The 13,906-nt window shown below is 35.3% G+C and overlaps 1 protein-coding gene across 1 annotated transcript in view; it reads right to left on the bottom strand.

The window, feature by feature from the left end:
- Nucleotides 1-13,906, bottom strand: part of LOC111054918 (disks large homolog 5) — a 105,454-nt gene that overhangs the window by 54,164 nt on the left and 37,384 nt on the right. Inside the window, exons 10-11 of the mRNA XM_039437708.1 lie at nt 4,240-4,456; nt 2,578-2,710 (exon numbers count right to left, since the gene is read on the bottom strand). Of these exons, the coding sequence (XP_039293642.1) occupies nt 2,578-2,710; nt 4,240-4,456 (350 nt within the window). The remainder of the gene's footprint in view (nt 1-2,577; nt 2,711-4,239; nt 4,457-13,906) is intronic.

Genomic DNA, 13,906 nt, shown 5'->3' with positions numbered 1-13,906 from the left:
GGCAGAAGAAGAGTATTGGTAGACCGAGGAAGAGATGGACGCCGGAACAGGCTTGAAAAGCCTAATCCATGACGATGATGATGATGATAGTTCCAAAAGACAGATTGAATAAGATGATGAGTCTGAAAAAAACTAACTGATAAACAACATAATATAATGAAATACTAATCACAATATAAAAATACTGTACAACACTGTTTTTTTTTGTCAATTCCACTCTATCTATTAACTTAAGCCCCCTGTGGGTTGGGGGAGCTTTGAGTCGATCATCGTACTCAATAATGTGTTGAAAACCAGAATTCACCCACAGTAACCATGCTTGTCGTAAGAGGCGACTAAAATGGTCCTCAAGGCAACTCCAGAAGTTGCCTTGCCTTCAAACCCACGGGATCTGCCCCATCAGGGCAGTTTCGGAGGGGCAAAAAGAAAAACCCAAGAGACCAGAGATGGGTGAAACTCCAGGCACAAATGTAGGTCAAGAGGCTACGTCGAGGGTGGCCAGGTGCCCTAGAGGCAATTTGGTGACCCCTCCATAGCGGAAGGACCTATAAAGAAGCCAGGAGTGAAACTCACGTAGGTCACGATTTTGTGGGTGGAGAGACCAAAACTCACCACTTCTCAGAGAAGGGGGGCCATTCAGGCAAAACTTCTTGGGAGAGGTGAGGCTTTTTACCCTGCAGAGTTTCGGAGGGGCAAAAAGAAAACCCAAGAGACCAGAGATGGGTGAAACTTCAGGCACAAATGTAGGTCAAGAGGCTAAGTCGAGGGTGGCCAGGTGCCCTAGAGGCAATTTGGCGACTCCTCGTTCAGCGGAAGGACCTACAAAGAAGCCAGGAGTGGAACTCACGTTGGTCACGAGTTTGTGGGTGGAGAGACCAAAGCTCACCACTGCTCAGAGAATGGCGGCCATCCAAGCAAAACTTTTTGGGAGAGGTGAGGCTTCTGATCCTGCAGAGTTTCGGTGGGGCAAAAAGAAAACCCCAAGAGACCAGAGATGGGTGAAACTCCAGGCACAAATGTGGGTCAAGAGACTGAGTCGAGGGTGGACGGGCGCCGGGCGCCACAGAGACAGTTTGGCGTCCTCTCTCTCAGCGGAAGGACCTACAAAAAGACCAGGAGTGGAACTCACCTAGGTCACGAGTTTTGGGTGGAGTCACCAAGCCTCACCACTGCTCAAAGAAGGGCGGCCATTTAGGCAAAACTTCTTGGGAGAGGTGAGGCTTCTGACCCTGCAAAGTTTCGGAAGGGCAAATAGAGAAAACCCAAGAGAACAGAGATGGGTGAAACTCCAGGCTCGAATGTGGGTCAAGAGGCTGAGTCAAGGGTGGCCGGGCGCCCTAGAGGCAACTTGGCCACCCCTTCCTTAGCGGTAGGACCTTCAAAGTAGGCCAGGAGTGAAACTCACGTAGGTCACAAGGAATAATCAGTCCAAAGAGACTGCCAAGCATATCACACTGGACTGTAACAAGCAACTGGGTGATGAATGGGATGTTAGTTTAGGGAAAACTCCTGGTTCTTGTAAAGAACACAGGTATTGGTTTGCCTAACTAACATACTACTTGGGAACACAATTAGCTTCGGTTGACGTGTGGGGTTCTTTGAACCTTTGGATCCTTGAATCCGTCCCTTCAAAAACAATAAACAATAAACTTACAGGACTTGAGTTTTGCAATTTAAATTCACCAGTACATCTGAAGATGTGTTGGTTTCAACAAGATGCAGTCCTGTAAGTTGATCAATGAAGTGGGATTGACAATACAACCAGTGTGCTTCGATTATGGAGAAGTGTTACTACATTAATATGTATGCAACAAATCTTATGAAAATAATGTACACGATTATATGCGAAATATAAAAACGAACAGGGTAACATTCTTTGTTGAAATGATTATTTAAAAAATTATAATTATAGGTAGAAATCAGGTTGATATCTATTCTATAAAATATCGTACGACTTGAAATAGAATAACCCCATATTTTGTACAAACTGAGACACTAGCTTCCTTTTCTAACCAATCACTGAACTTCAACAAACATTCTGGAAGAACATGGTGAATTTAAACCCAGTTGACCGAGCCTTTTCAGGAAACGTAAATCAATATTGAATAATATAGATTATCACGCACACTAGCTCATAAAAACATTAATTTTGGTTGATTCCAATCTTTAATAAAACAAGTAGAAGTTTGAAAATCACGATTAACTCTAGTAGCAGTTGAGAAGAGAAGAAAGTTTAAAAACTTCAACTAGTTTACAAATATTACAATTAATTAGTTATTTATTTCAATAAATAAGTGGTTGAGAAAATTTCAAATATCTTCATTCATTTAAATTTTCCCAATAATATAACTTATCCGATTTCAGTAGCACATTTCTACAGATTTTAGGTGATCTTATATACAGCGCATAATAATGATGTATTTTAGTTGAGCTGAACAAATTTGGAGTATATTGTTCAAAGAGGACTTTGAGCCAACAGCAAGTGGTTTCAGAGTGACGGTAAATTTACCGCCAATATACTATAATTATACAATAAACTAATAAGATTGAGCAATAGAAGGTGTACTCCAAACTGACCAGATCGATGTTGAGCATTTCGGTGTCCCACTCCTGCATGTCTGTGTCGATGGCCGAGTCGTGGCTGTAGCTGTGGCTGGCCGCATACTGCAGCATGCGAGTTTCCTTCTCCATTTGGGCTTCCATCTTCTCTCTAACAAAGCATACACATTATTACTAGTACTATGTCAAAACACCAACAAGCTCAAACATTAATCTGGATTGGTAATATTGAATCAGCACTAATTTTGATATTATAAAAACCAGATCTATTAGAACAATTTGCGGTTTTTTATTTTGTTAGCTTTGGTTGTATCGTTGTAGCTAAGTAAAATGAACCAACAGTTTACTAGAGGTTGATAATGGTGTAATAACCGAAACTTGAACAGTGGAAAATAAATCATATCATTCAGAAAAATATTTTGATATTTTATTGGGATACAAAATTACTTTGATTCAATTTATCGATAAATATGACTGGAAAACAAACAAATCATATTTGAAAATGTTAGTTCAGGAACGGAAATAATTTTAGTATGAGGAACACAAAAAATAAATATTCAAAACAAAGTTCAGCCTATATGGGCATCACATTCATGAGGTACTATAGCGTCAGCAACGAGACTGGTAGGGTTAGGTTCAAAATAATACTGGATAGGTATTTTATAGAATTAGATTGCTATAGTTATTAAGAATTTTATAATGTAAACTAATAATTGGGCTGTTATGCTTATTCTTTGTAATGTTTCTGTTATTTGTTTTTTAAATAATCGTTTTAATAATTTGATTCAAATTTAAAACTTAAAATTTGAAACTTAAATTTAAAAACTCAAATTTAAAATTCAAGTTTTAATAATTTATACATAATTTGTCTCAGATCATTGTCAGTGTATGTCTTCAATCATTGACAGTCAAATTAGCTGTTACGACTCGTAGTAACTAACTATTCAACTGCATCAACTTCACAACAACACTACAATAACAAAAACACATAAACTCAAACCAAGATATAACCACGAATCTATTACTTCAACTTTGACTAGACAGAAAAATATTCGACAAGGCCTTTGACTAATGGTATTTTATAAGAGAATATGAGCACACTGTTGCCGTATTTATGCTGATTCTATTAAAATAACATATGCTCTCTTTTTGCTTTTTCTCTCACACAATTATTAGCTCACAGGCTTTCCTGCTTCTGTGAAATCTGACAGCACTGTACTCCAATGCTGCAATCTAAGTTATGCATAGACACTTGATGACCTGGAGGGTTATTAATTACTAATTAATATTATTATACCTGGTGATCAGTCTCTCCGCAGTAGAGATTTTTGAATATCAATATTATGATCAATGTTTATGGTGATCGCATAATTTCACAGGGGTTGTGCCTTTCAAGATCGACCGATTTAACACCACCTGACTTTTTCTTCTGGTGTGCAGCAAAAGAAAATGTATATGAAAACAACCGAAAAATCATTGACAACCTGAAAACTGCAATATACAATTTTACTGCTCCTGTATCACAGGACATGTGACTTTTTGATCACCCGGTACTATACTATACTAGGCCTATTACTTACAATTGTATTAGTAAGCGAGAGGAAAATATTCTGAATATGACTGTATGATGGGGTACTAAAACATTGCTATATCCATGAATGCATATTTGTATGGACTGACTTGAGGACTTTGAGCTCCTTGGTCTTCTCGTTGCGCTGCTTCTTGATGTCGTCGGAGTCGCGGAGGGCTTCGGCCAGCTCGGAGACGGCGCGGTCGCGCTCCTTGCGAAGTCGGTCGCATAGCGTGCGAATGCTCTCTCGCTCCAGCACAATCTTGTCGCGCTCGCTGAACGCCCAATCGCGCCGCCGCTTCGACACCTCTGCCTCCTGGATCGATTCTACAAGCAAACAAATTTCCAGTTCAGTTGAATTGAATTGTATTGGATTGAGAACGTTACTTCATTATAGCTGTATTTAACTTCTACACTGCTTGGATTGAATTTGTCCACGGTGTCATCAACAACACACCTCGTATATATTAATATTCAACATGGAAGTCTAGTCCAAATATTTGGTCATTTTGAAACACAAAGATATAGTATTCATGAAATTGGCAAATTACATTATTTCGAATTTGAGATGCGTCTGTGTTAGGCTGCACAAACCTATTAGAAGTCATAGTCAGTTATTTTGTAGAACACATTACAAAGTAGTGAAAAATTGCCTTTTACCCCGCCAAAAAGTTTAGTAAAGTCCTGAATGTCTGGCTGAAGGTAAAAGCTTTCTATTCTACTGGAGACATTTTGAAATAGGAAATATCAATCATCAGACATTATAGTCCGGGCGCAAATGCCATGAAAAAGGGACTCCGTAGTCATTTTGGGAAACAACCGTGGAAGATGTCTCAATTTCTTCGTTAGGTCTAGTAAGGTCTAATAAGGATCATGATGATGATGAGTCGAAATCACAGGCAAACACCTCAAAAACAAGATGGCCGCCAAAATTTTCAGGGTTTTTCTATATCACTTGTATTTTAATAACCTTCAAGATATTCAACCGTTTTTTGGACGTGGATATTAAAAAATCTTCCTCTACAAATTTTGTTCCATAAAATTTCCCTCTAAAACGCATATTTTATTATAGTGAGGTCCACGTTATAATGGCAGTGAAGAAAGATAGGAGAAAAACGTTGCCAAGTCTCTCTATTTTGCCACTGACTGTACACAGTTGTTACTCAATTCATCCCACTAAATTTAATCCAATAATAATTATCATTTCCTTGAAAAAAGAATCAATTTAATTTCAAATTGATCAAGAAAATATATTTTTTCATAATTTGATTCGAAAATTTGCTTTCATGACTGAGATCAGATTTTTATTTTTATACAAACCTGAAATGGCAGCTAATTTAAAAATCTGTGATAAAACAATCTGAATTCCAAAACAACAGAAATTGAGTTATTTGGTAGGTATTCTATTCCAATTTCCTTTAAAAATAATAGAGAAATAGGAATACTATTTAAAAATAAGTAATTTTAATTGATTAATTCTGAAATAACTTTTCAATATTATTTATACCGGTACGAGTAGGTCTAACCTATACGGGTAGGCTAACTTAAGCAAGGATGAATTCTAGGATGGTTAGTTATCAACCTTTAAAATGTTATTTCAGGTATATTAATTTGTGTTTCTCATAAGGTAATGTTTAAAAATTACCTCATTGTTTCAAAAATACATTTTGAATCAATTATATGACTTGTGTACTCAAGTATTTTGATAGAATGAAGAAAAAAATGGCGGCTGAGAATATGGTTTGTTCAGTTTTGTACAGTCACTGTCAAAAGTAAATATTACATATTCTGGCAAATAGACAACATTGCAAAGCGAGAGAGAGATAGTGCTATCTGTTTTGTTGTATGATAGAAAAGGACAGCAACAGTATTGTCAATCGTACACTGTCATTATAATTTGGACCTCACTATAGTTATAATCTTCAAAAGCCCAAAAAACTTTTTTCTAACTTCTTTTAAAATTTCTTTCCATTATAACTTTTTTGTGCAAGGGATACAGATAAATTTCAAATCTATGAAATTTAGATCGTTTTTTCAGCTTTAAAACGATTTTTTCAGCTTTAAACATATATATTCAGTTTTTCGGGGCTTTTGAAGGTTATAACTGATAAAATATGCGTTTTAGTGGGAAATTTTATACAACAAAATTTGTAATATCTAAGTTCAAAAAACGGTTGAATATCTTGAACGTTCATTAGAATACAAGTGATATAGCAAAACCCTGAAAATTTTGGCGGACATCTTTTTTTCGAGGTGTTTGCCTGTGATTTCTTCGACTTATCATCACGATCCTTATTATATGATAGACCTATGAAGAAATTGAGAAATCTTCCACGGCTGTTACCCAAAAATGACCACGGAATGACATTTGCGCCCGGACTATTAGGTAAAATAATAATAATAATAAATTTGACTTTATTTCCGCGTGAAAATATACAAAACAAGGGGAAATTAAGAGTAATAGAAAACTTAGCATGCAGTATTATCATTCTGCTCCACTATAGAAATACAATGAGAAAAAAACAAAACAAAGAAACAAAAAACAATACAGCTAATGGCTTACTCTACTAGAGCTACAGTGCAAACGAAAAATACATTAAAAAGACTACTCTACTAGAGCTACAATGAAATAACAGTGGACAGCAACTTAAGATAGAAATTCACAAGTTAAAAAGATAATAATACATATACACCATGCAGAAATAAGTCATTACTGTATGCAAATGACCATAAGAGAGAGGTCACGTCCGCATACGGGAGCACCGAACAGAACAAGCGTTAATTGAAACTGTTAGTTCTATGAAAAATAGAAACTAAAGATATATATTTCTTCATAGTAATAGTTTAGATTGATTTATATGGAAATCATTAGATATAATTATCGTATGAGCGTAATATTATGTACGTCATTTTTGGAATAGTCCATGTGTATATTATATAATTTTGTTTTGCAAGAGGACAGTGTTCTGTACATACAATGTGCATGAAAGTTAGATACATTAGGCAGTGACACAGTACATGGCTTCCAATCCTTCTGTGCTAATTGAAAGAAGCCATTTTTTCAGATACAATTTCATCTTTATTATTTTATTGTGGCAGTTGAGAAGACTTTTTATTGAGGGAGGTAACTGATTGAAAAATTTTGGTGTTAGGAAAAGAAAGTTTTTTTTAAATAAAGTGCTGTTTGGCCTGACACCCCGGACAAACAACCCATCAGCCTGCCTCGTACGATAAGGGCCAGTAACTGAATCACAATTACAATTATCAGAATTACAAATGCACGTATGCAGTTGAATGGGATCCGCAAAACTTAGACTGCCCATAAGACTGAACCAAATGTAATTGGTTTTCTGAACATTCATTGAGAGCTTATTGCAGGTGAACCATAATGTCAATGATCATGTTGCATATCCAACCGAAGATGATCTAATGTGTTTGAATATGTCAGGGCAGTGTCATCAGCGAAAGCTGTTATCTGACCTTCAAATTCACCCTTGAAGAAGTCATTGATGTAAACCAAGAATAAGATGGGTCCAAGGAAGAGCCTTGTGGCACTCCATAGTGGATTTCCATCAGATTACTAGTTACCTTTTCAATCCTAACAGCTTGCTTTCTACCCTGCAAAAATGATATCAGCCACTCCAACGCCACCCCCCTCCCGCCCTCCACAACTTATGAAGCAGTAAACTGTGGTTAACTGTGTCGAATGCCTTACTGACATCAATAAAAAGACCCGCAGCCCTGCCCCCACAAGTTTTTAGAAAATTTTGCAATGCATACTCTGTATTGAGGTTCTCTCTAAAACCAAATTGTTGTTTTGAGAAGAAATTGTGAGAGTCAAAAAAATGCAATAATCTTTTTTTAATCAGCTATTCAAAAACTTTTGATAGAGTAGGTAAGAGAGAGATTGGGCGATAGTTACTTTTTGAGAACCGATCTCCCTTTTTGAAAATTGGTATGACAGTAGCAATCTTTAAAATGTCTGGAAATTGACCTGAAGCTATAGATAAGTTGAACAGATGGAGTAATATTTTAGAGAAATATTATCTTTTAGTATTCTGGCTGTAATTATATCAATTCCTGAGCACTTATTTATTGAAAGATGTTTTATAATTTTACAAAGTTCGGCCTCACTTACAGGAGCCATGAAAATACTCTTAGTACAATGTTCACTCTTAAATTCATCGGAGTACTGCTTGATCAAATCATCTGATATTGGAGGACAAGACTGCGAAAGCCTTTCAGGCACCTGAATAAAGTATTCATTGCAGATGCCTGCTACTGTTTTACTATCAGTTATAACACTACCTTCTTCATTCAAATGAAATTCATGGTTGATCTTACTATCCCCGGGCAGCAAGGAGTGAAGAACTTCCATTTTTTTTTTTTTTTTTTTGATTCTTATCATATTGATTCAGTTTGTTTGAATAATAGTTATATTTAGCCTCCTTCACCCATCGTTTTACATTATTTTTCATATACAAAAATTTATTTTTAATTACATTATTCGGTCTCTTTTATGTTGTTTATAGAGTTTATCCCTAACAGCAACACTATTAGTTAAACCAGGACTCATCCAAGGTTTTATCAGCTTGAGATTGGTGTTGTATTTAATGCGCTTAGTAGTTTTTTTCAACATACTACCAACCAATTCGTAAAATTTGTTGAATGCCTCATTTGTATCATCCAGCTCATAGACACTTATAAATCCATATAGATAGACACTATATATATAGAAACTAGTAAATCCATTTTGATTTACTTTCCGCCAACATTTTACGAAAATTCGATTCCTTAATAGACTGACAGGAAAAGTGACAATCTATTTTATACTTTGAGCACAGCAAAACGCACGGTCCTGCACCTCACTTTTACATTAACTGCACAACATTTTTAAATACACCTTGAAAGGTCAGATAAGGGAGAGAACAAAAACACAAACTGCTTCTCCGCCTGCTCAATCGATACTGAATTATAATCTTGATTTGGAACGGAGTATGTTAACGGACTATGCATGTTTACGGACTATTATGTGAAATTATAATCTTCATTTGGAACGGAGTATGTTAACTATCTATTGTATGTATTTTGAATTTATTTGTAAAATTAGATCATGAATATTATAGTATTATATCACAATGTAATCGACAAAATAAGTTACATTAACATTACATTTTAAAATATTCAATTGCTGACGAGGCTATTGATTTTTTTTTCAAATAAATATTCATGATTCGATTTTTCAGCAGAAACTGTAATTGAATTCATTGAGAATGAACTTTTTGATTTAATTGGTCATGAAGCAGAATGTTTAGATAATCCACACATGAATGGATGTGATTGTCAAAAACTTGATTTTTGTGACAGCTTAAAACATTTAGGAATAATGTTTGATGATGATATGAGATTCCGATCACATAATAATTCACTTTTAAAAATAATGAGAGCTGCTCTTTATAAATATTCAAGAATTAGCTATCGCTTTCCCATCACTACTAAAAGAATGATCTACTACTCAATGGTGCAGAGCACTCACTTCTACGGAATCACCATCCATTATTTAGCACCCAAATATATAAAACAGCCACTGCATAGGTCCGTAGAAAGAATAATAAAAACACTTTTTAATGGTGTTGAACGTCACTTGTTCGGCATTATGACGGTGGAAGCTTTAGTCAGGTTCACAGATTTGTCACGAAACTACTATACTGTCACGAATATAGAGAAATGAACGAAATAGAATATACATTGAGACATCGAAATTATAGAACCCAGAGATATAACAATGCCTATGGTAAAAGAGCTCCAGAATTCAGAATCCCATTTCTGTTGAATTCATTGCCATTAGAGTTGACAATGTTACAGAGTAAAAATGAGATTCAAACAAAACTTAAAATGCACTTCATAAGGATAAATAAATTTGATTAGTTTCAGGAAATGAGTTGTGTTTTATTTATTGTATTTATTCGAGTTTATTATGTATTGTTTATTAACTATTTATTTATTTTTTTAGTTTAAAATTATTTTCAATTTTACAATGAAGATATATTATGATTTAATAAATATTTGTGTTCAGAGTGAATAACATTAGGTAATATAATCCAGTCAACGAAATATTATAGAGGAAAAAGTTTGGAACACAATTTTCAACTCCACAGCTCTTATAGTAGAGGATAGTAAGAGGATTAACATATCAAAAGTCCTCACCTCTACCCCCTGTGCTAAAGGGGTGGGGGTGGTTTGAAAGTACCATTTTTTCATTTTTCGCATATATCACGGAAACTATGCATCTTATGAACATTTGTATTCTGTGCAAAATTTGTCCAAGCTTTGTCCTTTACATTTTTTCCATATCTCTCATAGTTTTTGAGATATCCGCTCTTGAAGGTGAGACATTTTTTGAAAAAACACTTCTGCCTCCAATTTTTTTTTCATCTCTTCAGCCTTATACGGTAATTCTTGAACGATTGATGAAAAAAAATCCGTGCTGATTATGAGCTGATAGAGCATCAAACTATCTTCAATTTGATGTATATTTTCACCATTTTACGCATTTCCCTACGACTGTTGCAGCAGTTTTAGTTTTGAGAGTGAAATTTCTGTTCAGCAACAATAGATCAGTTGACAATGAAATTTGGAAGGAATGTTTGGAACACAATTTTCGACTTTGCAGCTTTGTTGAGACTAGTTTGGAGGTGAGTATATAAAAAATCCCAACCCCTACATGATGTGCTGAAGGGATGAGGGTGGTTTGAAAGTTGCATTTTCCACTTATTACTTACATGCTTATATCTTGGAAACAATGTGTTCTCTTGACATAATCTATATAAATAAAAATCTGGTGTGGTACACTCACACAACTTTCCTTGCTCATTGAACTGTAAGCCTCATTCTTGGACGAGAATAATTTAATAATGACGTTTGGCGGCAAAATATTTGCAACTACGATCAGACTACTTTATATGTGTATATATAATTGTTTTCAGAGTACTTTTTCCTTTGTGTAAATTGTAAAATTCGATGATTTTTTCAAAAGTCGTCAAAACAGGTGTTCTACAGATGAAATATCTCGACTATGACACTGTTCTTTTTATAGCCTGCTCTACCTACCTACCTCATGCACGAGAAGGAGGTTACAAAGTCCATTTCTCAAGGATGGGGTGGACCCCCCATTAGTTTCCCAGGAAAAAGACTCATGCCAGTTGATAGAGCTGATAAATAACTATACAGGGTATGTATTGAAAAAAAAACGGTCAAGTAATTTTTGAGAAAATCGTGAAAACATGTTTTTTTAGTAATTATCTGCCATTTTTCTCAAGAACATTACGGAGCTCCTGCAATTTTCCCAAAAATGAGACTCATGTCAGTTGATAGGGCTTATGAATAGCTATCTATGGTATAAATTTGAAGAAAATCGTTGAAGCCGTTTTCGAGAAAACCGTAAAAAACATGGTTTTTTAGTCATTATCCGCCATTTTTCTCAAGAACATTACGGAGCTCCTGCAATTTTCCCAAAAATGAGACTCATGTCAGTTGATAGGGCTCATAAATTGCTATCCATGGTATAATTTGAAGAAAATCGTTAGAGCCGTTTTCGAGAAAAACATGGTTTTTTAGTCATTATCCGCCATTTTTCTCAAGAATATTCGGAGCTCCTGGAATTTTCCCAGAAATGAGACTCATGTCAGTTGATAGGGCTCATAAATTGCTATCCATGGTATAAATTTGAAGAAAATCGTTAGAGCCGTTTTCGAGAAAAACATGGTTTTTTAGTAATTATCTGCCATTTTTCTCAAGAACATTACGGAGCTCCTGCAATTTTCCCAAAAATGAGACTCATGTCAGTTGATAGGGCTTATGAATAGCTATCTATGGTATAAATTTGAAGAAAATCGTTGAAGCCGTTTTCGAGAAAACCGTAAAAAACATGGTTTTTTAGTCATTATCCGCCATTTTTCTCAAGAATATTCGGAGCTCCTGGAATTTTCCCAGAAATGAGACTCATGTCAGTTGATAGGGCTCATAAATTGCTATCCATGGTATAAATTTGAAGAAAATCGTTAGAGCCGTTTTCGAGAAAAACATGGTTTTTTAGTAATTATCCGCCATTTTTTCCGCCATCTTGAATTGAATTTTATTGAATTTCTTATTGTCGGATCCTTATGATATAAGGACCTTAAGTTTAAAATTTCAAGTCAATCGGTTAATTAGGAATGGAGTTATCGTGTTCACAGACATACACACATACACAGACCAACACCCAAAAATCATGTTTTCGGACTCAGGGGACTTTGAAACGTATAGAAAACTTGAAATTAGGCTACCTTAATTTTTTTGGAAAGCACTACTTTCCTTACCTATGGTAATAGGGCAAGGAAAGTAAAAATCGAGCCTCAAATTTTGACGTTCAATAACTTTTTTATGTGTACACCGAATTTAATGATTTTTACTTTCCTTGCCCTACTACCATAGGTAAGGAAAGTATTGCTTTCCAAAAAAAATTAAGGTACCCCAATTTCAAGTTCTCTATACGTTTCAAGGTCCCCTGAGTCCAAAAACATGATTTTTGGGTATTGGTCTGTGTGTGTGTATGTGTGTGTGTGTGTATGTGTGTGTGTGTGTATGTGTGTGTGTGTGTGTATGTGTGTATGTCTGTGAACACGATAACTCCATTCCTAATTAACCGATTGACTTGAAATTTTAAACTTAAGGTCCTTATACCATGAGGACCCGACAATAAGAAATTCAATAAAATTCAATTCAATATGGCGGAAAAAATGGCGGATAATTACTAAAAAACCATGTTTTTCACGTTTTTCTCGAAAATGGCTCTAACGATTTTCTTCAAATTTATACCATGGATAGCTATTTATAAGCCCTATCAACTGAAATGAGTCTCATTTCAGGAGCTCCGTAATATTATTGAGAAAAATGGCGGATAATGACTAAAAACCCATGTTTTTCACGGTTTTCTCGAAAACGGCTTTAACGATTTTCTTCAGATTTATACCATAGATAGCTATTCATAAGCCCTATCAACTGGCATGAGTCTCATTCTGTGAAAATTGCAGGAGCTCCGTAATATTCTTGAGAAAAATGACAGTTACTAAAAAACCATGTTTTTCACGATTTTCTCAAAAACGGCTCTAACGATTTTTTTCAAATCCATACCCTGTATAGTTATTTATTAGCTCTATCAACTGACATGAGTCTTTTTCCTGGGGTACTAATGGGGGGTCCACCCAATCCTTGAGAAATGGACTTTGTAACCTCCTTCTCGTGCATGAGGTAGGTAGGAACACGGTTTTTACTTTTTCTTCTTCCATATACCGTGGGTAGGTAGAGCAGTTTATAAAAAGAACACAGTCATAGTCAAGATATTTCATCTGTAGAACAGCTGTTCTGACGAATTTCAAAAAAACATCGAATTCACAATATTACATAAAGGAAAAAGTACTCTGAAAACAATTGTATATACACATATACAGTAGTCTGATCGTAGTTGCAAATATGTTGCCGTCAATCGTCATTATGTTTTCTCCTAAATTATTCTCGTTTGATATTGAGGCTTAGGTTTATTTAGCGAACTATATTGGAAATTTCAAGGTAGGGTTATAAAAAGGGCACTTTGTTCCGTGGATGGTTTTTTTACAAGAGAAATATTTGATCAAAATAAGGGGAAAGGTTTTTTAGCAAAAATAGATGTAAAATTTTAAATAGTTCAATGAGCAAGGAAAGTTGTGTGAGTGTACCACACCAGATTTTTTCAGTTGTGTT

This window comes from Nilaparvata lugens, chromosome 1 (genome assembly GCF_014356525.2).
Source record: "Nilaparvata lugens isolate BPH chromosome 1, ASM1435652v1, whole genome shotgun sequence".
In the NCBI taxonomy this organism is placed as follows: Eukaryota; Metazoa; Arthropoda; class Insecta; order Hemiptera; family Delphacidae; genus Nilaparvata; species Nilaparvata lugens.
The sequence above is the reverse complement of the archived record's forward strand: the minus strand, read 5'-3'. Positions and strand labels throughout refer to the sequence as shown.